This window comes from Saccostrea cucullata, unplaced genomic scaffold (genome assembly GCF_032062105.1).
Source record: "Saccostrea cucullata isolate Sc308-1 unplaced genomic scaffold, CSIRO_AGI_Scuc_v1 ctg139, whole genome shotgun sequence".
Classification (NCBI taxonomy): Eukaryota; Metazoa; Mollusca; class Bivalvia; order Ostreida; family Ostreidae; genus Saccostrea; species Saccostrea cuccullata.
This window is the reverse complement of record NW_026927936.1, coordinates 101,553-128,091: the sequence shown is the minus strand read 5'-3', so window position 1 is coordinate 128,091 and position 26,539 is coordinate 101,553. Positions and strand designations below refer to the sequence as shown.

Genomic DNA, 26,539 nt, shown 5'->3' with positions numbered 1-26,539 from the left:
ATATTTATTCAGTTGGTTAAAATAAAATGAAACAATTTTCCAACTAACATGTTTTTCAATGGTCCCCATTCCCATCTTTTCAACATTATCTGCTTTACCCAATGTTCTAAAAGAAATTATATATCACAAGAACAAGCATTGTTATTTAATGTCAGTGCTTAGTCGGGCATACATGCAAGTAGCGTATCATAATATACATTAATCATATATTTTGTCGGGTTATCGTATGCCCGACAATCTTTTGTCGGAGGGGTTGTTTGGTTTGCTGAAGTTTTATAACAGATACTAGTACACATCCATTACCAATCAGCATTACTTTTATTTAAATTTTAAATTTTTAAGTTTATCATTACTAAGGCCAAGATTTTATTCCTTCCGTATTATCTTATATCGTGCTTTTCCAACATACTCAATACCTATAATCTTTTCATGAGTTGGAAAAACATGCGAGATTTCACATTTTCCCAATGATAGCTTTCTTTTATTGTTTTTTTTCTCCATGAAAACGGGATTCCTCTAAAAATACAAAACAATGTCATACCTTATGAGAATTAATTCTAGTAAGTTCCATTTTCCATTAATTTTTTAGAAGATGTAACATTCTGAAATGACTAAACTTTGAATGCTTTTTGGAGGAATAGCTTTTGGTTGGGGTATTCAGTGCATGTTGCGTACCAAGTTGGTCATTGCGTCCATATTTCACAATAATTACACATCTTGGTTATTTAACCATGAGAGCGTGGTCTGATCAAAGTCATGCGTTTGGGTAAAAGCCTGATATTTAGAAATCTTGCTGAGGCGGTTCATGAATGATAAAAATTGCTTTCATTCTTTGGCAAAATTGCCTGCAAAATCCCCATGATAAATATTTAAAACGTACAATGTATATAATAAATTTAAAATTGGCAGTTAAAAGTTATAAAGGTCTTATTGCGATATTGAAGCATTGCATTATATTTTGCAATTTGACTACATTCTAGAGATTCTTCAAAGTTCAAGATGCCAATAACTTTCATCATTACGCATTGTTTTAAAAACAATTTCAGTGTACTGATCAAAATATGACTGGCTTTTAAAATTTATTGTTTTTCAAAAAATTTCAGCAAATGACGATCATGATTTATACGTTATTTTACTTTAACAAATTGACGAAACTGTTTTACGTCGTTGCAAAACTATATTTTGGCGTAATTTTAGCGAAGACAAGTTTTACTTTCAATAGATACAGTTATTATCATATGCTTGGATAAATTTAATAACTTTCGATAAGGAAAACAAAGAAACAAGTGAATACTTTTGGAAATAAACTTTATTGCTAATTAGAATAAATCCATTTGCCTGAAAGTATAATGCAACCTTTCTGTTGCAAATGAACACTAATATGCAAATAAGCGAGGTATGTCTTGGTATAAAACTTTTGTTTAACAAAGAATCTCAAACATATCTGAGTTTCACGTAACAAAATCTCTGTTTTGAACAGGAAACTAAAAAAAATCTATTTTATAAAGCTTTGCCTTTGCATCTTTCACACTGAAAGAAAATTAATCTTTTACAAATTTTCACAAATTGTTCGTTTTCACATTTGTCATATACACAAAGAAAGATACAAAACATATATTTGCGGTAGGTAATGCAAACAAAAAATCGGTAGCAATAATAATCTTTCTTTCTTCATTTCAATAAGTTAAACAAGAAGACAAAATGCATTTTATGACATTACTTAAAAATAAAAAAAAAGATCAAGAGAAAAAAATGAAGCCATACAACATTATTTTCTTTCATGAACAAGTACACATAATGGTTACATAAGGATATACATACATTTTACAAATATATAGAGCATTTGTAAAAAGAGGAGATAAATTAACCACGATTACGATATGAAGGAATGTCGGATGTGGTAACGATGTCTTTGTGCGGTAGCTGTGGATTTCAGAGGCTGCGACATTGAGCACTGACTAGTCACCTAACTATATGGGGATTTCCTGAGCACTAACTTTACTGGCAAACAAGAAAACATGGTGTTTCCTACTCTCCCAGATTGTTACTTCTACTGCTTCAAAAAGCAAGTAAGTTCAACCATTTCCTTTTGCAAATTCATCAAGCCATTTATCAGTATCACGTAAGAGCTTTTGCCATGTTGATTTGATCGTCAAGTTTAGACACCATATTTGATGAATCTCTAATCGTGACGTCATTGCAGTCCTCGCCAGTACTGTGACGCCATCGCACCCATGTGATGCGCGCTCATATCTGGTGGCCCCCCACCTGGTACTTGAATAGGAACCGACACACCTGGAGAAATCAGTCCTGGAAATTAATGAGATTTTTTTAATGAAAAATAAAAATTACCAACAGAAGGTAATGTCTTTCTTTTTCTTTTATTCCATTTTTTGCGAAAGTGAGGCAATGAATTGCTTCAAAATAAGTAAAACAAAAGAAAGCAAAGACATCTGATTAATAAGATAATGTTTAAACAATTTTACATGCAAAGACAATCACCTAGTAGGAGGAGAAATAGATCTGCTCACCAGTAGAGGCCGCTGATGCGTGGTTATTATGGGTCATGTGACCTTGCATGCCTGCTGCGGGGTTACAAGATGGACGGGAATAGTTGCTTAGTGATAATGGATCATAACTTCGAGGTGCGTATTCTGCAAAGAGCACAATAAAAAAAAAATCGTTGAGACAATCAAAGATTATCCGTGCAAAGTGAGACAACTCCTGAAATTTTATATACATGTATTGTACAAACGTTTTTCATAATGTGAATTGAAAATATTTTTGAGATCTAGCAGAAAAAGTATTTCATTTTATCGATTCAAGCAGAGATTGATACTTATTGAGCGCCCTTACCTGGGATCATACATGAGTATGAGGTTGCGTTGTTTGACTGTAAACATGCTGGGTTGGTTGGGATGTTATTGCTGGACAAAGAATAGGAAGGCATGGTCGGCATTGAGCTGCAAAAAAAAAACGTCAAACATTCATAATTAATTACAAATATAACACTAACTTTAAACAATAATTCTTTTAACTTGATGGGCGTCATTTTCATTTTATTCAGCTGAATTCGAAACATTTCACATGATACATGTATATATTCTTCACATTCACCTGTAAAAAGTTCCAATTTTCATCATTGAATTGCCTTTCCCTCACCCTGTCCTAAAAGTGTCCAGTAAGATTTTGAAATTTCGAAGCGTTCGATGTAATTACCTGTAAGAGTCGGCCATTGTTCCTATTTGTTGGTGGATTGTGGGATACATTCCGTTTGAGAAGCCTCCATTGATTGGCAGTCGGGTAGCTCCATTTGCTACATCCCTTCTCTGGTTCCGTAACTTCTCTTCTCGTCGCCATTTTGCTCTTCTATTTGAAAACCATACCTGTCAAAAAATAAAACAATTATCCCAGATGATGTTCTTTTTCAATAATAAAATTGTTTTTACATTGAACAGTATAAATTACTCTCCCATAAGTGATTTGGGCAATATTTTATCTATACAAAAATTTGGTTTGAATTACCTGTATACGTGCTTCTGGGAGATCAATTTTTTGTGACAGCCTTTCTCTTGCAAACACATCTGGATAATGAGTCCGCTCAAATTCTGAAATTTTTTGAAAGAATTTAACTAATAAAAAAAAAAAGAGTTGCAAAGAATATCTTTTTAAACTGTCTATTTATTCTTAGTACAAATATTTTATTGTCCTTTTTTCATACCTTTTTCTAGAGCTTCGATTTGTGCTGCTGAGAATGAAGTTCGGTTCCGCTGGAGTTTGCGCTTGAGACGCATTCTAAGTTGCTCGTCTGTTTCATTGTTTTGTCCTTCACTTTGGTTGCTTTCCGATCCCGAACCATCATTATCTGAAACGATTAAAAATTGAAAAATTGTCATTCATTTCAAAATGTTTATTCTGTCAATAGCTAACCTTTACAAGAAAAGTTCATTTGTAATCGGTTGTGTAATCTTAGATAGTAATCAAAAAATTAACTTTAAAGATTGAATTATAAGTTGTCGATTTTATTTTATTTTCAAACTTCTCTTTTATTTTCTCTACGTGCTCGATTCGTGGCTGCACTTGCACTATAGCTTTAACACGCAAGAAACAATGATCAACATGGGTGCTTGGGGGGGTAGCAACACATGTATCAACGTAATTTCAACTATCTGCTTTATCAGATAATAAACAGCTCTGCTTATTAAAGTATTTCAAAAATAATTTTAACAGTGTGTCATAATTAAGTCCATATTGTTCTTATCGCGAAATCTCGAACGTCACGATATGTTGGTAGTCGCATCTGCATTGTCATCTGTTCATGTCGGCCATATTATTTTTTTCATATTCACGTGACCTAACATGGGGCTTAAAGTGATCAAATTAATTACACGGCATTGTGCTTATTTGTTTTCCATTTGCAGTTACATAACCTGACAGCTCTTTCAGGGTAATTTAGACGTATTAACTCTAAATATGGATCGACAATTCATCATTGAATTTTGCATTTTTTTATGTCATTCAGGTTTCTTATTACAGTTTTATGTAGAACATTGTGCATTGTTACGGGGTTAAATGTGTAGGAGATCATTATCACTCTCTACCTGCCCGAGATCGATTTTCATATCGCCATAAAACCATTTATTTCATACACAACATGGGGATTTTTTGTGAGAATGATCTTTTCACTCTCAGGAACTCTCTTGCAAGGGAGATACGAAAGAAATCAAAATTATATTTTCATCTGAGGCTGAAAGGAAAACATTCCCTGTATAAGATCAAAGAGTATGACTCCCATTAATAATTTATAATTGACCATTGAGGTGATTCGAGGGTGCTAAATAAGTTTGATTGCGGTCCACTAATCTGTTCAACTTTGTAAAGAAACCACAATAGGTCATAGAATATTTTCTTTGACCCCCTAGGTTCTCGTGCAACTCCGGAAGTGGAAGTCCAACTGTGCAAGAGCATCATTTCGCTGCTTAAGTAGTTTCACATTCAATAAAAAAATATTTAGGCTATCGTTCCTGGAATGTCCTAGATTATATTGAAGTCCAAGTCGTAATGTGACTTGCGTTGACTTTTTCATCTATAGATAGTATGCTTGGTATTCGGTCTTGCATATTTTTAATTTAAAAAGTTGACATCCGGATATATTTCTGCATGACCGACACCACTCCTTTCTGTAAAGTTATATAATGCATGAGAATGGGGTCTATTCTTGTATATGATATCTATTTTCATATTATGACCAGATAAAGTTGGCTCTCTATTCTCATTTCTGAATAAAAATTCCTTTCATAGTGTAAATCTTGTAGAGTTGTTTTACGTTTTTGCACTGAATGTCCGATACGTAAAATTACAGTGAATCGACTCTCGTTCCACTCCCTAAATACAAGGCGCTCCGCGATGTTGGCTAGCAAATTGTACGACCCAAACAACTGCAACTAGTTTGCCTGGGAATCATCGCCCAAACAGAGAAAGTCGAGTCCGGATTTAAATTCCATGGCAAGCATCGACGCAACCACGTTTTGTTATTGACGAGCAATGGATAGCTATTATTATCCGTAATTATCCAGTTGTAGAATTTTATCAATATCAGAGAAATTGCAATGTTCATGAAATAACATCCACCATTCGCACACGCGAACAACTGTTCCTCTTTCTTTGTTCGTCGTGTTTTGAACAGTTTTGAGTTAAATTCTTCATGTCGCGTAATTACTAACACGTGACATCAATTCGAATCAAACACTCACTTGTTTAATCAACATTGTGTAATATTCTCTATTTTTTCTATTTATTATTTTTTTTTAGTGCATTGTAAAGGCAGATGTGGAATTCCTTAAACTGACCCGGCCTGATCCTGCGTTCTAACCCTTGATCTTCGGATACTGATATGAGGGTCATATCTGCTTTAATCATCACAGGTATATTGTTATTTTTAAATTGTAATAATAACGAGAATTCTTGGCCAATCTGTTGACTGGCGAGTCCCTTCGGGCGACCACTAGGAAACGAGTAGAGACGGACATTTCTTTGTTGACCGTGACGACGCAGACGATGACCGCAACAAGCGCGATCACGTGACACATTTCATCAGCCCGCTCTGGGAGATTTTTTGATTTTGATAAAATGTCTCGAGGGAACTTTTTCACCAAACATAACATATGTCACAATTTCGGCGCCTACACTTTACTTAAAAATGTTTAATTAGAATAAGTTGATTTTTGTGCTGATGAACAGTTTTAATCTTAAAGTTGATAAAATTGTTAGTAAAATAAAATGAAGATAGTAATTTTAGAAATATTCATACTTCGTACGACCATTGGTATAAAGATCTAATGAAACCAGTATGAAGTTTTCTTTTCTCCTTTCAAGATTTGTTGTTTTTTTTTTTTATCGGAATCGAAATTTCATTTTAATCTTGAAATTTAAAGCATGCCACAAAATTAAAATTATTTTTCGCTACTGTTATAATTCGAAACATTAACGAAAAATAGCGACCCTGTATTTCTGATGATAAACTTTACTTTTGTTATTGTTTTGATATTTTTCACGATAAATAATTATCTATAAAGAGTTGCATATTGTTCGAAATTTAGCGATTTGTGAAAGTAAATCGTAAGTACAAGGGAACTCATTCGGTCAAGATTTTATAACAACAAAGCAACACGGATGTCAAAAATCCCGTTTCATTCAGCACACTATCGCATTAGAGGGCTTAATCCCATAATCAAACAGCATAATCACATTTGTATTTTCGCGAAATATTTATCTGCTAATATTAATATCATTTTAGTAAATTATACTTTACACGTCGATCGCCTAATCGCTACACTTGACACCTAGTTTGTGTATTTGGCCGAAGTCTTTGATTCAAAATTATAATAAAATGCTTCATTTAGAAAAAATAAAAACATCTCGAAGGGAATTTGGGATCGACTTTGATACTCGGGGTGTAGGTATTAATGCGCAGCGTCTATCGCTACCAGAACACTGGCGCCTGGTGGAGCGAACTTTTTTCATTGAAGAACTAATATTTTATCGTCCGATTTAGAAACACAACATAAATATTATTCATACGCTAGAGGGACATGTCAGTGTTTTCATTGTAAATCACCCATATATTTGTACCCAGTTGCATGTTTTCATATAACACAAGCGCACGCTTATCTCACACATTTTTTACGTCGAACTGCTTTCTCTTTTAACAAAAATTTGACCAATCCCTAAAGATTGGAAAAAATCCCTATTTCTGACAGGAAAAAAAAGTAAAAAACATTGAATTTCTCAAAGATCTGCCTTTTTCTCATCAATTCCGTCAGAACTTTGTGGTATTTAAAATCTGGATATTTGTAAAGCATATTTATTTTTCATAGGATTAGCTTTAATCCTTGAATAAGCCACCAGACTGACTGACGACTAGGTTCTATTCGTCGCTCGTGTATGAAACCTCCCCCCTTAAATACAGGACGGACAAACCAAGAGAAGTATTTTTCCTCCCGCGGATTATAACCAATGCTTTTTTTCTTCTAACGGAAGAGTGAATGAGGTGACACGTATTGCAATAAAACTACCAACCTTAATCCCACGTGAACAGTCAATTAACTTTGCTACTCTTTTTAACACTTGAATGTGTAAGACTTTCTAATGACATATTTTCTACCTTTCATGTCGACAAGTAAACAAATCAAGTTTTTTCCAGTATTTTCAACGCATAATCAAACATTTGATAACCTTTGTTTTAAAGTAAAAATACTAAAATATAAAATTTACTTTAAAAAAAGATTTTCTTAATTAAAAAATGTACATATAACAGTGATGTAATTTTTTTTACAATAATAATAAATATATTCAATAAGGGAAAGATTTTAATTAATCGCTCTATCTCAAACATGAACGTCTTCTAACAAGACATTTCTCGTTAAAGCAAATCCACTCTTGATACTTTGTTTCGTATAAAAATAGGACGTCTTATAATCAATTACAAGTAATCACAACCAAGCAAGGTGATTATTGGTTCCATTTTTATCCGTTTTTAAAAATCTACAACATTTGTGATTCTTCCATTCACCGATTTCTATTATCCAATTACGGGTCTCTTGAAAAGACCCCGGATTGAATCCGCTAAAATAAAGCGGCGCGTTCAGTTCAGCAGTAGGGCTTCCACATTTGTACATTTTCTCCCTTTCTCCTCTATTCTTTGAAGTTGATTTACTCGCCGTTGCACTTTGATACATTAATATTAATTTATCCGCCTGGCCGCATCTATATTGTTGATTCGATGTGAACGGCTGTATGAATATGAAAAATGAAAAGCGGCATCGACAACGCGATTTTTAATCTAACGTAGGCTAATACAGACGCCTGTTATGATTTTTACACTATCCTCATTGATTTCGACACCTAACGTGTCCGCATGCTTTTACTATGATTGTGGAAAAATACATTTTTGCCTTGTTGGATATTTTTCTCACGTTTTACCATCAATACAATTTGCAATTTTTACAACATTACTATGGAAGCAGCACATTACTATGTGAAGTAATAAACAATTCCGCGTTTGCTGTCAGATTTTTTTTTTTCCTTTATAGAAAATATTTATTTTTACTTATGAAAAAAAAATTATACGGAAAATTTCTCGACAGTAGTTGATGTTCATTAAGTTATTCAGGTAACAGGAATGTCATTGTTTAATTTAACAAAAAAATATTTTGATATTCTGGTTAAATGGATTACACTTCACACGCTTTTAATCTTCTACATAATTAATTTCGTAATTATAACTTACTTGCGAAACATTCATTTTCTTTTAGACAGAAACCTATTAATATTTTTTAGAAAATTTTGTTAAACATGTCCTGTATTTCAAGGGGGAAATGCATTTTCTATAGTAGAAAACCCAAAGACTTAAAAAAAAAATGATTTAATGCTTACTTTTCTTATCCATCCCGAGGGGTGGGGCGGGTTGATGGGTTGTATAGGCGGAGGGAGGGAGACCTGGCACCCCCATGTTCGTGGCATACCAGGGGTTAGTTCGGGGCCAATTCTGACCGTTCAATAGGCCTAACTTGTCGTACATTGCACCCTGTCCCATGACTTTCTGATTCTCGCTGGCAAGATTTCGTAGCACACGGTTAATGGAAGAAACCTGCAAAATATTAATCACAAACTTTAAAAATAACTATAGATTTGCAATAAACTGTGAATTAAAAGTTACCAAAAAATGATCGTATATCTATTCAGCAGATTTTGAAAATGTCTGCCACACATGATAAATGAAGTATTGTATTGGTGCTATGCAAGTCCTAAAGTATATATTTTTAGTCTACAATTATAGGACTTTGAATATTAAAAAATTCAATTAATATATGTATTCCATTTTTATTTTATATTTTTTTTTTTTACCATTTGTTTGGTAGCTAAATAAATAGTAAAATCACCTGGTCTTCTTTTGCAAGATTTCGAAGCACCAGGTTGACGGAGGAAATCTGAAATACAGGAACAACATTTTCAGACACGGTTCACCTTAACCACTAACCCTCAATTTAAAATCAAATTTATTAAATAAATCAAGAATTTAAAATTACAGAATCTTTTAGAATTATAACTTTTTGAATTCCAGCCAATACATTTAATTATATGTGCTATTATTTCAAAGAGGTGAAAATTAATCAAAACCAAAAATAAATTCAGATTACTCGGTGCAGAGCAAGACAATGTGTTCCAGTATTTCAGTAGGAGGAAAAAAGTAGAGATATTTCAGAGATAAACATAAAACTGGAATTAAAATTCAAAGGACTTAAAATACCTGGAAAGAAAAATTATTGTTCTGTACGAATTGATGTCCAATTTGAATTCTTTAAAATTCAATACTTTGTGTACTTGAAAAGTGTATCGTGTAAATAATTACAGAATTTAAGATCGTTTTAAATCAAAAGATACTGTCTTTCTGATAGACAATACCAATGAATATCAAATGATTAGGATCTTGCATTTTACTTAGTATTTTATAAGTTATCATTTCAAACTTTTGTAATCATAGATTTTTAGTGTTATCATATTCAGCCAAACTTTTCATATAATTTTGGAGATCATATTGCAGAGAATGTATCTATATTTGTTTGCGCTGATTTTGCTTGTCCTGTTTGTTCAAATTTTTGTTGAAATTCAAAACCACAAACTTCAGGAAAAAAGGACACAAGTCCAGTTTCCATGGGAATGGGTTGCACATGCGCCCTATTATTGTTCTGTAATTAATCATTATCCCGGCAGGGGCACTCTATGAAATCTTATGAGATCATAACAGAACTCGTGTTTTCCGACGGTTCACGACCGATTTTTAGAGAACTTAGGACGGAAACACAAAATCAAAATGCAAATCAGATGACTCGCGCGATTACTGGTACGGTTTGTGCAACCATGCAGACGTGATTGGATTTGGGGGCCTAAAATCAAGACAGATGTGATAAAATTAATTATCGATAAAATTTGGGGACCCACTTAAATATATGTTTATTATATACAAGAAATCAATTTTCAAATTGGATCTTTTTTTTTTTTTTTGAAAAATTACTATAGTAATTCTACATGAATTTTCAAAAAAATGACACGGACTTTAAGACTTGCTTTATGTCGTTAAAGAAACGGTCTTATGTGATTTGTTATTTGGCTTTGTGGTTAGGGGTATTAAATCTCAATGTATCAAAATTAAAAAAAGTAACACTATACATTGCTAAATGTAACTCAATAAACTGTTTACTCAAGCTGTTGAACTCAATAAAAGGGAAAAATATCGATGTATGAAGTAGTCAATTTCTCCTTTTACTGGACATCATAATTCCAAGAGTAGGCAAACTAAGCAATTGTTAGGGGAATGTCTCAGTGTTTACTCAAAATATTTACAGTGTCATTAAACAAGACGTTGAGACCTCATCCCGACCGACGCAGAAGGGGGAACGAGATTCAATGCAGCTCTTGTAAAAACCCACTATTACCCGGGGGGTGCAAATGATGAAGGCATATGGTCATTACCGGGAATAAGGGTGGATACTCGACCTAAAGCACTTTCAACAAGGTATTGTCTGATGCTCAAAGACCGAGAGACGTTCCCAAGCTCGCTCAAGTGCTCGATGTCTCGCGAGACTTAAAAGAAGGCGGGCGGTGATTGGCGGAGACGAATTATCAGAAGCTTCTATACGAGATTTCTTTAGAAATTAAAGTTTTCTACTGAATATTAACAACTAAATGAATAGAATATTGGAAATATATGAAAATGTCAATTTTGTAGGAAAAAGATTAACATTATTCGGACCTAACGCTCGATTTGGTTTGGTACTTCAATCTTTACATTAAGGTGCCCAAAAATAGAGGATTTTGCTGGCACAGAAAAGAAAATGATGGCTCAAATTAATCAAGCGTCTTTTTTTTCAATATCCCGTCTTTCGCCTGCTTAATTAACAATTCAGTTTGATTAATTTTGGTTAAAAAATTCAACAACTTTTGTTATAAAATAAAATCTCTGTTTTCATTCAAGAACATTAGCACTTAAAGCTAAGTCCTCAAAGCATAGTCCAATACCAACTGCAAAGTTCAACACCCTGTTTTTATCCCATTTAGGACAAAACCTATGTATTTTTATCTCATCTTATAATTCTTGAATTTACTTACTCAAATGAATAAAATGATGCATATTTAACGTCTCTATTGTTAAAGTTATTAACGTTGCGGATTTTTTTCCTTAGCATTTTTAAAACTTTTAAAATATGGTATCGCTTGATAAATTGATTTTAAAATAGGATAATTTCCTTTGGATACAATATCCATTAATCCTCCCCTCTTCGGGAGGAAAAGCCAGCGATCAGGTTCGTCTCTTTGATATTTAGAAAACATCGAAAGCAACCAGATGGGCTTTAGAAAACAAATGTTTGCGAACAGACATCTATTTAGGTAAGCTGCGGGATGCGTTTTAAAACCCTTAACAAATCAAACACACCCGCGGATTCTCCCCACAACCCGCTAGAGAATAAAAACATGGTCTTTGTGATCGTTTCACTGATTTCCGAATCGTTTCATTGCAAGTTGAAAAGTATTTTAGAGGCAGGAGTTGGATATATTTTATATGAATCCAAGCGTTGGGCATTTTAAATCTAGGTTTAAATCCTAGATAGAACCAAATTTTCATTTTTTTAATTATAAAACTATATTTTTGTTATTGAAGAAAAGAAATATGCATGACAGTACATTATTAAAAGTGAATTCCCAGATTTCCAAGAAAATAAGGGAATCAGGGTGTTTGGTTGTGTTTCTTTCTGATTTTGTTTTCTGATACATACACTTGGAATATTATCCTGATTACAGCAGCCCTCTGACAAAAGTCGATCACGTATTTCCCAAGCAAATATAGAAGGGCACTCTCTTTTGTAGTGAGCGATTTTTCCAACCACTTCCGGTGTGGCGACCCGCGGTTTGCTTCCACCAATGGCACGTGGTCGAATGGAACCCGTCTCATAGTAACGTCCTAGAATTTTGCTCACACAACCGTTGGATACCTGCAGGATGCGAGAAATGTCACATGGTCTAGCACCACTATGGGCAAGTTCTACAATTCTTTGCCTCGTGGAATCGGGCAGGGGACGGCCATTTACAAAGACACCGCCTAACTGGTTGACTCCACTGTGTCCTACAAAACCCAAAATATTGCTTCAGAAAAAAAATCAAAGCATGGCAAGCCAAAGGAAATTAGTATATATTCTTCAATGTGATTTTCTAAAAATACTAGTTGAAACGTTGAAAAATAAAACTTCAGCTATTTTCCGCATGTAAAGGAAATTATACGGAATTGTTCCGAGAAAATCGATAATTTGACAATATTATATTAACTTCATAGTTCGTTCAAAGCTCCATTCGACACAGATAAAATCACGTGACAAAATAAACAGAGTGTTCACTGTTTAAGTATACTGAACTTTTGCCATTTTTCTTCATCATTGCATGACTACTCCGAATCATTCTGGTAATTACACAAGTTGTGTTTTGTTTCCATGTGCGATGCAAGATATTTGATACTGATATCAAGAAATATTTTTTAAAAATAAGCTTAATCTCAGCAACAAGTTCCAGTACGACAATTTATTTAAAGGCTCAATAAAGAAATCACTTTTAAATAATTTACTTTTTACAAAAAAAGATTATCTAAATATTTCTATATTTTTATAATAACAGCTCCTATAATATATTTTTAAAAAGATACTACTACAAATTTGATTTTGTTCTTAATTATGTGAACAAATTATTAATATTGCTTTCATATAATTAAATATTTCAATTAAAAATATCGACAATGTTCAATCTTATCAGATGCACTACCCTTTTCCTCGTAGGATAGCCAAGGATAGGTAATGATGTCATTTGTAACGCAATCTAGAAACAAAATACGAAACATATATATTTTTGACTTCTTGTGTTGTACTTTAATATTATTACTAAACAATAAACAATGCAACTGCACTTAAAAGTATATATACAGATTTAGCACACCCCTGAAGCTATCAGGTGCAGATCTGAATTTCCGGTGTATTTGATTCTTTGTAAGCAATTACCAAACATGCAACAATGACATATTAGAAAATTAAGGTGCCTGTCGATTTGTGAACAAAAATATGTTATAAGATTTACAAATGAAATACTTTAGAAGTCAAACAGATAATCAAGTTTAAATGTTGTTTATAACAAATATTTTTAAGTTGAAAAGGGTTGAGTTTGGGTATCTTCGTTCACCCAACAAAACAACTACAGTCAAACATTCAACCTCAAAGGTCACTAGGCATACATAATAAGGCATTGTACTAAACAACTACTGTTGTAAACAGATAATAAGATAATTGTCAAAGGTTTATCTTTTTAAAATTGTAATCCCTTCAAATTTATCCAGTTGTATTATAGTTCCTCATATAAGAAACCATGTGTAAATTATAGGGTTACGATTTTTACGAGATTTTTAAGATGAGGTCGCTAGGTTCTAAGCACGCCTTCCATCAATTTGGACGTAGTAAAACTCCAAAGATATGAAATAATTCAGCAGAAGGTAGAATATTTTACAATTGAAAAGAAATTTATAAAATGTTACATAAAACTACAACCGAAAATTGATAGTGTCATTTCGTGGATGATATTCTTTAATTTACCATGGTGAAAATACCCACCCTTCTAATTTAATGAATGACCACACGTGCAGATTTCACTTGACAAAAATACAATTTTATGTACATTTGTCAAGACAAAAAAAACCGAAAAATTATGAATTCATGTCTTAACTGTCAAAACTTTCACAGTTTACAAGCGTTTTATGGCGAAGTGCTTAGAACTAGAATAGTTTAGCTGTCAACAGTGATTGTGTATGAACGAGCAGATTTTAAATGTCTCCGAGATGCAACCCAAGTGTTCTTTGGATTTATGAGGCATGTTAAAACAATCCAAGTCATGTTGTGTCCCTTCTACAGTCTAACGAGCCCCTCTTCTCACACGTCGGCGCTTTATCACTGTTTATTTTCATAGCTAGGGTCACCTCGATGAATCTTGCTTGACTTAACGCAAATTAATGGCTTGGAAAAAATCTTATTTTTGTCTTCCCGATATCAAAGAAAATTGTCATTTTAGGTTTTCTAATTAAACACAATATTAATGGTTTCTTCATATGGTCATTTTAAAATGCATATATTTCAAGACTTATCAAAATGATTCATTTTCCTTATGCTTTTTAAGAAAATCACACGCTTCCCATTTCTCTAATTAATTACAAATTATCACACATTTTGCAGACCAAAGAAATTTTAAACTGCAGTTCCAAAGCATTTTTTTGTTTTTACAATTTTCAAATGCATCTCTTTTGACAAAATGACCCGGCCCTATGCGAGGAACCTTTAAGTTTAGTAGTAACTGTTCCTCCACCAGACGCATGGGTTTAGCAAGTGGGGGTCAAGAGCCTTTTTGGTAAGACATAAAATTTAAGGTCTTGGGCTTTTTATTAGTTTTTCCTTAATTTCTACTACAGTTTTGATATCATAAAAAAGAAGATCTCTTTCAAGACGAAACGTTAAGGGCAAATTAGTGCATATTATAAAACAAAAACTTGGGGACAAATTTAGTCCATGTTTTACGGGGAACTTTATTCCGTATTAAACAGATAAATACACTGAAGCTTGCATTTAGACTGCAAGTAAATTAAATTTCCAACCCACATAACGACTTCTAATTTAAACTGAAGCTTTGCTCTAATTTTTTTTTTTCAGAATGCAACGGAAGAAGGTTCAGTAAGTGAATCCCTAAATTTTCTGACTTCGATGTCAATCTTAGAATATTTCTCAGAACTTGACAAGTATATTACCCGTGTGTTCAATTTACATCAACGGTAATTAAGAGAATGGGAGAAATTTTCATAGCAAAATCAAAGAAAATCTTAAAGGAACATTATCGAGTCATTGCATTGACTCGGCGTAATTAAGCGATCGAAAATATGAAAAAGTCCGGAGATAATGGATAAATGTCGGAGAATTATGAATTCCAGATAAACAGACAGCTTGAGAGACGACATGCCACGCCGACGAGACCACCGTAGCGATGAAATGGACCAGCAGTGATAACCCCAGTAACCCCAGACCAAGGCCCGTCACCACGGCCATTACTAGATGACGTTGCCGCAGGGAATGATGGGATACGGCAAGACAGGGCCAAATAAATTGTTTCCGTTCAGCTGCGCAACTTGCCATCCTAAATCAGAGGGCAGCATGGTTTTATTTTGAACACTGCTGGTGTTGGGGCGTAAAACCGTTGACATGTTTGTTGCTTAAATTTATTCTCAGGTAACTAGAAAGGTGCGATTTTAGCGTTATATCATCACAGTATATGTTTTAGGTGGTGCAAAAAGGTTCAGATTTAATGGCGTTGAATATGTAATAAAATGTCTGTTTTTTCACACTGTATATGGGCTAAAATATAAAAAGAAGGGAAACGGCTTACCAAAAGGAAACCAGAGATTATATCCAGGTGCCTCTCTGTGAACTATATATTTATGGCCATGTGACAGGTCTAGCTTGCTTTTCATTTTTTCAAACTCTACGAACTTCATCTATGATTCTTTATTCTTTTATCAAATATTATCGTAACAATTTTAGAAAATATGCAATTATGTTCATGACAACGAACCAAAGGACTTTGAACAGCCACCAGAGGGAAAAAGACATTTTCATAGAACGTGTATGTTCACCTAGCTGGTGATTCAGAATAACTTTTTTTTCATGACTACCAACATAATTGATTCATATCACTAGTTCCAATGAGAAAAAATAAAGAACTTCGAACAAGGGAAGAAATTTTTGACAAATAACGTAATTGTTTTTCATAGCTTTGTTTCGAGAATGCCTCACACCGCACATGACATGTGAAAATCATAAGAAAGCTTACTAACTCCCTGTAGTTATCGAGTTTCAGTCTTTCTTTGTCCCTAGCATTCGTGCCCACATTTGCAGTGCAGTTACAATGCATACCAATCAAATGTAAATGGCACGCAAAACGCGTAATAGGGGTTAGTGGAACAATGCCATAGCCTACCTTAAAACTCGGTCATCTGTTTTGGTTATCTAAAGTAACCTATTTATTGTTTCATCAATTTAAATGGATTTTTATGCTATGTAATAAAGAATTCTTATGGCTGTTACTCAATTTCTTCTTCTCCCTTCAATAATCATTGCCAAACATTCCAAGGTCTTAAAATACTATAATTATGATTGACTTACGGCTAGCAATTCGAAACCATTTAGCAAAATGTGTTTGGATAACTCATTTTAAATGCAAAAATTGAACAATGAGTAGCACAGTTTGATGCAGAAATGTTCTAATACACGGGCATAGCTATGCGTTTTTATAAGAAGAAATCGGATAGCAGTAATCAAATCCACCCAGACCAGGAACTTCCATTGATATCCCCGTCTGTAACAAGTTTGCTGCAAGGGAAATTTAACGAAAGCTAATAAGCGTCTTACCGACAAGGTGTCATGCAATCTTCATCACTTCGATGCTTCTCTTTACTTATTTTTAATGGCCACCCCTATTTCAATCACGGCTAATTTACACCAGATTTATAATATTTCTTTGCTAAGTGTGTTTATATTTCTTTAAAAAACTGTTGTCATTCTTGCAAAAAGAGTAAGATAATACAGGCCATTAGACTTTTGAAAATCATTTAAAGAGTCATATGTACAAGATACTTTGGGAGCCAGCAAGAGTTTTGATGACCACCAAGAGAGATTTTTTAAACCAGAATTACATCCTACATCGTTGATCAGGTTTTAAATTGGAGAAACGACGATGAATTCTTGATACAGTGGTCTTTGATCGAAGACCGAGTACAGATGTGCATTGGAAAACAATTTCAACACATTATCCAAAACAAGAGATCGAATGATATAAAGCCAGGAGAGGGATTAAAAAGCGAGATTTCAAGAATATCTTCCACGCAGGAAACGTCATTGAAAAACAGCAAACAAAACCATTAGACAAACTGGAAACATGCGTCTTTGCAATCACGAGGGAAATCAAAGAAAATACCGGGTGATTAAAGAGACGTTCAAGTTCTTGGTACCAGCTACGTAAAGTTGTAAATTATACTTGTGACTTAATTATTAATTTTGAAAATCTAGACTAATCTATGTGAAAATTTCAGCGTTCCTTAAAAACCATCCTCAAACAAGCACGTTTATATATACATTGTAATATCATGACTAAAATTTTCTTTTCATTGTGTTTTTGTTCTCTCTTATCGCAGTTTTTTAGTACAAGTATGCATTCATGATCGTTTTTATTTTGGGAGTTTTGCAGATTTTTTTCTTCTTCAGATTTACACATTTTACCCCCGATTTCGATATGATGTAGTTGACATCATTTAAAGATAAGCATACATTAGTAATAAATGAAAGTGAACTTTATAATTCAATAATTGTTAAGAATATATATCTGATACACTGATCTGATCAATACTTGTCATTTGCAAATGTACCAAAAGCTTTTTTTTGTTTTTTTCCCCTTTATTATACATGTATATCTGCAAGGTTCTATTTGTTATCTTTTATAATTTTTTATTGTGTGCATTTCTTAAACATAATGACCAGTATAGCCTCGAAAGGAACTTTTAGAAGAAAAATCGAAATGATTTTATTGGTTACCCTATTTCAACATACATATAAAACATTTACCTTAGTAAAAATTGACAATTTTCTTTTGTTTTGGAACAATCTGCAAAACACTTTTGAAACATTCAACCAAGAATGTAAAATTAAACGTGGAGAACGTGTGATCGTTTATTTATATATACAATAAGCTTTCCGATTCTTAATGGATTCATGCTAACAAGAAAAAATCTTTCCTTTATAAACCACTATCATAATTTTTTTCAAGGAGTAGAAAATACATTTTGAAACATTTTTAAGGGCAATTTTTGAAGGAAAAAATTTAAAAGAGCAGAAAAAATATTACATAGGTTAAGAATAAATAATAAAAGGAAATGGATGTCTGTACTGACATATATTTTTGGACCTATTTTGGTTGTAAAATAGGCAAATATCAAATTTCTAAAATATTGAGAAATTTTTAAAATCTAGAAATTCATCTTCTTAATTTTTTGCTATTATAAGTTTACACAACTTTTTTTCATTATATGGGACATTCTTGTAAAATTTTGAATGGAAATTAAAAATTTATTAGGTAAAACTTGTATTAATAACATTAAATATATAAATGATTTTGTTCTATTTTCATGGTTTTTGAAAAATAAACTTTGTATACTTCGTCCTGAAAAATACTTTCAGTAACAGTGATAGAAACCATTGTTTTGTGTATATCTTGGTTTATCAATAGAATATTCTAAATGTTCTGCTCGCACTGTCTCCATTACTAGCTTAGAAGGCTCCAAAAGTCGGATATAAATTACTGTAATTACTACAGTTGATGAGAAAAATTGACTGAAAGAGGAATCAGAGATGTATCTCTATCGTAAAAAAGACGATATGTCTGTTCATCTGAAGCAGTTCTTTTATTTATTTTGCAAAAATAAAGAAATGCTGCTTCATTTTGGATCCAAATCCCATTGAGAGAAGTATTGATGAATATATACTCTATATTTGGAGGTTTTGAATGTTTTTTTTTATTTTTTGATTAAGATATGCCTACCTCGTTTTTGTCTTGATTTTCTAGAATTTGGACTATCCACATCCGGGCTTCCAACAGAATTACTATTGTCGTCGTCTGAAAAAAGAGGTTCAAATATTTAAGAAACGTTTCAAAAATGGATTTAAATTTATTTTAAGTGCAAAGGAGTTGTCCCCTCTTCCTTTAAAAAACAGTTATTTAAATCAAACTCTTAGGTGCAAATTAAAGATTATGCAGAAAAAAATATATGAGAAAAATATCAAAGAAATTCGGTAAGCTAATTAATTAAAATGTCTGGATTTGAAAACCATTAACATGAAAATTTCCGGCAGATCTGCGTTTCGTATTGAAGATGTAATATTATATACAAATCTACTACATAGTAAGTTCCTTTGAACAGACAAACGAGCTAGTCATTAAAAACGGTGTCTCGAGAAACATGAAAACGCTTATGAAATCCTGATTTGACAAATACTGTCCATTTTATCATTTTTCTGAATGTCAGGTCTTCGTTTATTTTTAACCTTTGCTTCATCTTGCTTGTGTGTCAGGAGTAAACAAGAAATTGGACTTGTTCGGGGGGAATGCAGTGCTTTTCGTTTTTGTTTCATGTACAATGCCAGAATGAAGTTTTTAGCATCGCAGATGTCATCCCTGTCATACCAGTACATGTTTTTTTGCCATCACTTGATAATATAAAATATCTACAGGACATCAAGACTTGGAAAAAAAAATCTTTAAATAGCTGCAATCGTTTTGCAGTAAGCACATAGCTCTTATTTCTGTCTATTTATCATAACTATTGGTTATGGTAACCAGATATAATTAAATCAATTCGAGTGATTAACTCCATTTTACATGCCTAGATAGCTTTCACAGTTTTTGTTTGCAAATTTCTGTACGTAAATCGAAGATGAAAACATAAACAAAACTGAGAGAAAAAGATGCTGAAGGACTAAAACGGCCGAAAATTCTTTGTTCGGATTAGGGAAACTAAGAATCAAATAAAACATGGTTTATAGGACTAAAGCGACGCTACAGAGCAGGATTGAGACTAAGTCCCGAGCTTTATGTGTAATTATATAGGCCTTAGTTGTAGAAATAATCAAAATGCAAAAGAAATAAACACTATGAACGACGAAATCCTCTGGCTGACAGACCCATGCATTTGTTCTCGAAAGTCGGACTTAACGGACAAGAGAGATAGAGGGGTCCCGGAGACCAAGAACAAATTGTCGGATCATCTCTGATTGTATCGCTTAGATTTATCGTCTTGCTTCTTCTACAGGATGAAGTTTTACTGTTCACAGATATTTGATGCTCATTATGCTTTCATGACATCTCATATAAAAGGCTAAAGGCAACATCTTGATTCACGGCATTACAGCTCATAAAAATCTTGCTTTGATAATATTTGTTAAAGAAATTATTTACGTTGCTCATTATTTTTTTTGAATATTAAAATTGAATTTTTTTCATGATATTATTTCTTGAAGAAATTGTGTATATCGAGGATTTTTATGCAACGTTTAAAATATTTTCAAAAAATTATAACTATTCCATAAATAATTCTCCAATGATTTATTCTTAGAGGTTTTTTTAAACAACTCTATTTATTTAAGGTTTAATTCAAAATTCTCCTCCACTGAGTATAGAGCAATTATATATTTTTATTTTCATCAGTTCTGTAAATATTGTCAGAATTCAAATGACAGAAAATAAAACAATATCTTTAAACTGTAAACAAAAGAAAGATAAAAATAACTTCACCTCATGCCGCATATTGATTGAAAAAAAGTATCTTATCATTTTATAGATTCTTATTATGTAACCTACCTTTCGACGGCATCGTTTCTTCCTTGAGCGAGGATGTCATACGTTTTCCCTGTTACATTCGTCTTGAAAACACTGTGATCCCGGAAAAGCAAAATTGTCTAAATCCTGTTTTCCCCACAAGCCTTTCTGACTGAAACAACAGAACATGAACCTCAGTTGCAAAACTAATCCCTCATGCAGTTATCATTTGCCAGGATCCTATTCTGCTTTGCTAAAAACTAAGTTAAGAACTTAAAGATTTGTTGACATTTTTGTTAAGTTTTTAAATTTTTCGGTCAACAGAAACTAGTCCATGTAATTGTCTTTCGGTAATGTAGATCCTATAGTGTTATAGAGGGCACCAAAGTGGAAGGACCCAATCTGGGGAAAAACTAAATCACGGAGTCTAATCAGGCATTTAGACAGACCCAGCGCCTGGAAAATGCCTCCGTGCACATGTATCAAAGAAGGATGCAAACAATTGGTTCCAGATCGCACACCTCTATGAAAAAAGTCCGTAACGGTTAATTTGTTCCACTACACAATATACACACCAATTAACCCGTAGTAACTACAATGATCCCAAATTTTCTAGACACCCTAAGATATTTCAATCGTTCTAAATCATATCATACAGTTGAGCGGTGACCGTCAGTTTATATGTATATCCCAATAAGCCCTCATTTGGATATTTTAATGGTTTTGAACGAGCGAGTTAAAAGGCCGAACAGCACCCACTGAATCGCGGCATCTGATTGGTCATCGACTTGTCACTGGCGCGGAACAGTCAATCAAACTGTTTTTTACTTAGTAAGGCCGAACCAAAAAGCTCCAATGAGTAAATATGTTTTCCTGTTCGTGTTTTGTGATTGTATTTTGTTTCAAAGGCCATTTCGTGTTAGTAATCATAAATCACCCAACCTTTTCTCTATACACTGTGAATTGTTATTGAAGATTGTATATAATAGGCAGAGAGGAAAACTTCTGACTTTATAGAGATCTGGGGGCTTGCATTGGTAATCTTAACTTCACTTCTATGCAGTGTTCGGTGTTAAATTGCAGGAATATGCCGTAATAAGGGTCTTGTCAATACTGTTTTCCTTCGGTATATGAATCGGGTATAGCTTACACATGATGCAGCCTGGCATGAAATTGCATTTAACATGTTTAATGAACATACACCAGTAACAAACGCATTTGTGACCCTATAAAACGTTATAGAGAACAATTACAAGTAGCTTGCAATTGCTTACTGTATCAAATCTTGCGTTATAATTAATCTCATTTAAAACGCTTACATTCATAAATTCAGATATTCCATGAAATGTCGAGTTGGCTTAAGGATTTATTTACAAAACGAATCAAATTTTTGTTTATATTGGAGGTTAATGTTACAGTGGGCAAAAACAACTGTTGGGCTTTATTATGAAAGTGGAATAACTTAAATCTTCTCAGATAAATTGCTATTTCATTGATATCCGGTGAATGCTTTGTATATAAATACTGTACGTCTCCGTTCCCCCCTGCGCAAGGAAAAATAACAAATTCAAACCAAGGACATGGGTATAAAGGGGAGAAAGAAAAGTGAATTTCTTTAGACTAATCTTCGTAGATGCCACAATAGTTCACTGTAAGTTTTTTGTCAATTAGACAAGCACTTGAAGATAAAACCTACTTTAATCCATGCTTCTGAGGGGTGATATATGAAAAGATTTTACCTCCAAGTCAATGCTCTGAATGGCTCACAATTTTTCTGTCATTTTTCTTCCTCAGTGTATATATGTCAGGGAAACATGGTTTTTGCCTTCCAACACAAATTCTTTCCCCTCGTGTCAGTTTTACAAATGGACTTGAAATACTTTTTTCTCTTTGCACTTAATAATAAAGAGAAAATGTTCGCAAAGATTAATTAATAAATTTGCCGTCAAGTTTGAATTCCTATACTTAACACTTTCCAACGGAAGGTTTTTATATCAACTCGAAAAGTATTTTATCACAATTATATTTGCTGTGATGACAAAATTGAAAAATTATAATTAATGTTTTATTTTCATATTGTTCACTGATTAACAGCTTTCTTATTTTTTAGAGATGGCAATCGTTTAACCTTCGATAGTTATTTAATAAATCTGCTACACAAATTTTGTCAAATTAGTTCAACTTTTGAATCTTTGTAGATCTATTACAAAATAAACGATATCATCATCATTTACATGCATATCTGGCTGGATCACGTAAAAACCCGCGATATTTGACACGAGGAACGCGAAAAGATACAGCAAAAGCGACAAAAGGTTACATATGCCCGCGGGATGACCATGATCTAATGGGATTACGTCATATGAAGATACGTATCGTCCTGTCCGGTCATAGCAATGCAGTACCAGTGAATTTTGCCAAAAAGACCAAGTGTGTCTTAATTAGAAAAACACGGGTACCATTGTGATTTGTTTATTTTGGAGGAAACGACTGACACGTCTATCCGCAACAACTGAGAGAAAACTATGATAAACGATTTTGACATTCCGAGCCCGAGGCATAGAAACATCCAATGAAGTTCTCTGTATTATTTGAACGCAGTTCGTTTTTTGTGTCGATTTCAATTCATTTTATATCAACTGTCGCGGCATTCATGTCTTCATTCCAATGCACAGGAAGCAGAACAAATTTAAAATGTTGATTAATTTAAGAAACCCCTCCAGCTCTCGGATTGCGTCTTGGTTTTTTCTTCTTTTCTCGGCAAATTATCTCGATTTCATTGACGCAACTTTCGTCTCAAAATCGTATTGATCCCAGAAACTGTATTCAAAAGGTCTGCTACTTTTATAGAGTGACAAGCTCTTAATTTATATTTACATGGTAATTGAACATTATACCCATTAAGGAGGAGAAGCACTCGCACACAAATACTTATTGATTTAACGTATATTGTTAATTTCATTAAAATTCTAAAGGGAATTTGAGCAGATTTTCGCGTCAAGTGCTTTAATCTCCTATAAGCTGCTTATCTCAGATAGTATGTTGTTCTCAAATAAGTAATTCCTTAAATAAGAATATACCTTAGTCTGGAGGCAATGAAATGGTAATAAAAGGTAAAAGGAAACGGAAACGAATCTGTGTAGAGGCATTTTCCAAGGTATATCATCCCATCGGACCCTCCCGGGCATTTACGTTATCTCTAACTACATCACATACATACAAGGAATCTCTAGGTTTATCATTTTTGAAAGAAATGATATCTGTAATATGTGTTACATGAAAAAAAACTTGAATTCAATTACACATTTTAAAAATTAAAGCTATTTCATTTTTTTACAATAAACTTGTGTTTGTTTATCAAATTTTGAGATAATTGCTAGTAATGTTAAGCAAGAAATATACCTGTTCATTTTTCGGATAACTATTTAGAATTCTTTCTTTTAAATTCCATATTGTACATATAGCTCGAGTTCTTTAAAAAATTAATATGCATTTTATGATCTTATTTAAATTAAAACTAAAGTAAACTATCGAGGGTCAGATTTTGACAATTTTACATTGACTCTTTAAGGTTAGAACGCCACTTCACAACCCAAAGTTGATTTTAATCCGCCTTAAGAGGTAGTCCATCATTATCACTGTCTGATTAGATCTTTATTAGTGGACATTTGTCGATTTCATGCCTGGTAAATCTCATACACTTTTACCTGTGCCCAAGCTTCTCGGATTAAGGCACATGAAACAGAAAGCTGGGATCCCTGGGGTTTCCCTGATCATCAGATAAGGGTCGGGACGATGTGTATTGCCCGGTGAGCTGTTCGATATTTATCAGGACATATTTTACTTATTGCTCGCTTAAGCTCGATTTGTCATCATTTTCCACTTCATTATTTTGTGTAATTATTTTGAATTAGTCTATATTCATTTGAAAAAAATTGCATGTAATGGTGTAATTGATAATATAGTGAAGGAAATATACTTTTTTTTAATTACTGGATCTCCTGTATAGTTTATTTTTATTTACTTTTACATTTATTATTGTAAATTTAATAAGAAAACAGAAAAACATATAACATTTCATCTGTTTGTTCTTTTATTTTCCTGAAATTAAGTAGAAGAAATGTAAATAAACTGTTTTTGTTTTGAAATAAATAAACTTTGAAAAAATAAAACACACTAATTTTTTATATAAAGTATAAAAATTCATGAATAATTGCATTTACATATGGTATATGTTCATATCTTTAAAATCAATTCGAAGTCGTAAATTTCTTTTTTCAAAATATTCAGAAATCGTTTTTATTTCGAAAAAAAAAAATATTTAAAATTACCAACTTATATTTAAGATAGATTCCCCATGGCTTTACATATAATTTAAAATAAGGAATTTTTAAAAATATAAAGGAATGATAGTTTTAAAAAAATTTATAAACAAATAGTGTTTGAAATTAATAATAAAAACAGTTGACGTACACGTACATTGAAAAATGTCATGTGCAAAATAAAATACAATTATTCCGCGAGTTTATATATTGTATTTTGCTTAGAAAATATGTTTTATATTTAAGAAAATATATATTTATTAAATTCAAGAATTAAATGTCAGTACACTGAATAAAATTTTTGTTACATTTTGTAGAAAATATAATTTTAACACATAGATTTCTTTCATGAAAAAAAATACTGGCATGGAAAAATTGTTTCATAACACAGAAAATATTTTGTAAAAAAAAAAAATAATTAAACAAAAAACAAAACAAAGATATTTTCGTCCAGTGAGTGTCTGTATTCATGTCCTGGACACCAGGAGCATTAACAGCAAAAAAGGAGGGTAATTAGTAAATGTCTGACCTTGGTCCGATTCAACCTAACCCCAATCAGTTAATGTCGGAAAAGCCTCCGAAACCTTAGCACCATTATACAGTAAAAGTCGAGAAATCTGTGTCCTGCTCAGAAAATATTTTTACGAGAAAACATTAATTTAAGAAAGCGGTAGGTACTTTTTTCTTATTCGTGTGATTCATTTTTTACGCACCTGGCTAACTCACTTCAGAAGAAATATTAATTACAAATTTATGCAAATCATGGGTCATGATATTTCTTCGCTAAGTGGCCGTTGCTAATAGCCCAACATGTCGAATTAATTTGTAAGAAAAATGCAAGACATACCTGGAAATAATTTGACCTGGGCAGTGGTCGTATTTTTGTTTTTCCAAATGAGTACCCCGCCTGACCAATGCAGCGAGGAAATTCGGATATCCGCTGTGATTTGATTTGCTTGTGTTCAGTCCGCTGCACTGATGCAATTGGCGCGGACAACTTCGCACGTGCGGTCTTTCTTGACGTATCAACCTGTAATCCAAATGTCAGACCAAAGCTTTCGTCCGGAAAATCAAGAAATGTTTATCTAATTATTATATAAACTTGGCCAATTTCACTAAAACAACATTTTCCCACTGTGTGCAAATGAAAGAAGTGTAAATTGTAGGAGCAGTTTTATGCTGGGATACACAGTATCGAGTATGACCATGTCCGAGTTTTCCGGGAC

The 26,539-nt window shown here is 33.0% G+C and overlaps 1 protein-coding gene across 4 annotated transcripts; it reads right to left on the bottom strand.

The window, feature by feature from the left end:
- Window positions 1-1,291: 1,291 nt before the first annotated feature.
- LOC134275924 (paired box protein Pax-6-like) lies at window positions 1,292-26,539 on the bottom strand. Of its 4 annotated transcripts, XM_062758201.1 has the most exons (12): window positions 26,161-26,539; window positions 21,034-21,163; window positions 19,219-19,293; window positions 12,333-12,679; window positions 9,441-9,488; window positions 8,935-9,148; window positions 3,722-3,865; window positions 3,526-3,608; window positions 3,220-3,386; window positions 2,857-2,963; window positions 2,532-2,654; window positions 1,292-2,310 (listed from the first exon to the last, which is right to left on the bottom strand). In XM_062758201.1, exons 2-12 carry the CDS (start codon window positions 21,071-21,073, stop codon window positions 2,195-2,197), a joined length of 1,464 nt encoding a protein of 487 aa, XP_062614185.1. In that variant the 5' UTR covers window positions 21,074-21,163; window positions 26,161-26,539; the 3' UTR covers window positions 1,292-2,194. The 4 variants fall into 4 exon arrangements, with proteins under 4 accessions (XP_062614185.1, XP_062614184.1, XP_062614186.1 ...); XM_062758200.1 differs by lacking the exon at window positions 26,161-26,539 and having other exon boundaries at window positions 21,034-21,702; XM_062758203.1 differs by lacking the exon at window positions 26,161-26,539 and having other exon boundaries at window positions 2,206-2,310; window positions 2,503-2,654; window positions 21,034-21,701.

Coding starts and splice junctions, on each gene's coding strand:
- LOC134275924 (XM_062758201.1), bottom strand. CDS start 21,073: ATGACATCCTCGCTCAAGGAAGAAACGATGCCGTCGAAAG. Junction 3,866..8,934: donor CCTCGGGATGGATAAGAAAA/GTAAGCATTAAA, acceptor TAATCGTTTCAG/ATAATGATGGTTCGGGATCG. Junction 2,964..3,219: donor ACAATGGCCGACTCTTACAG/GTAATTACATCG, acceptor TTTTTTTTGCAG/CTCAATGCCGACCATGCCTT.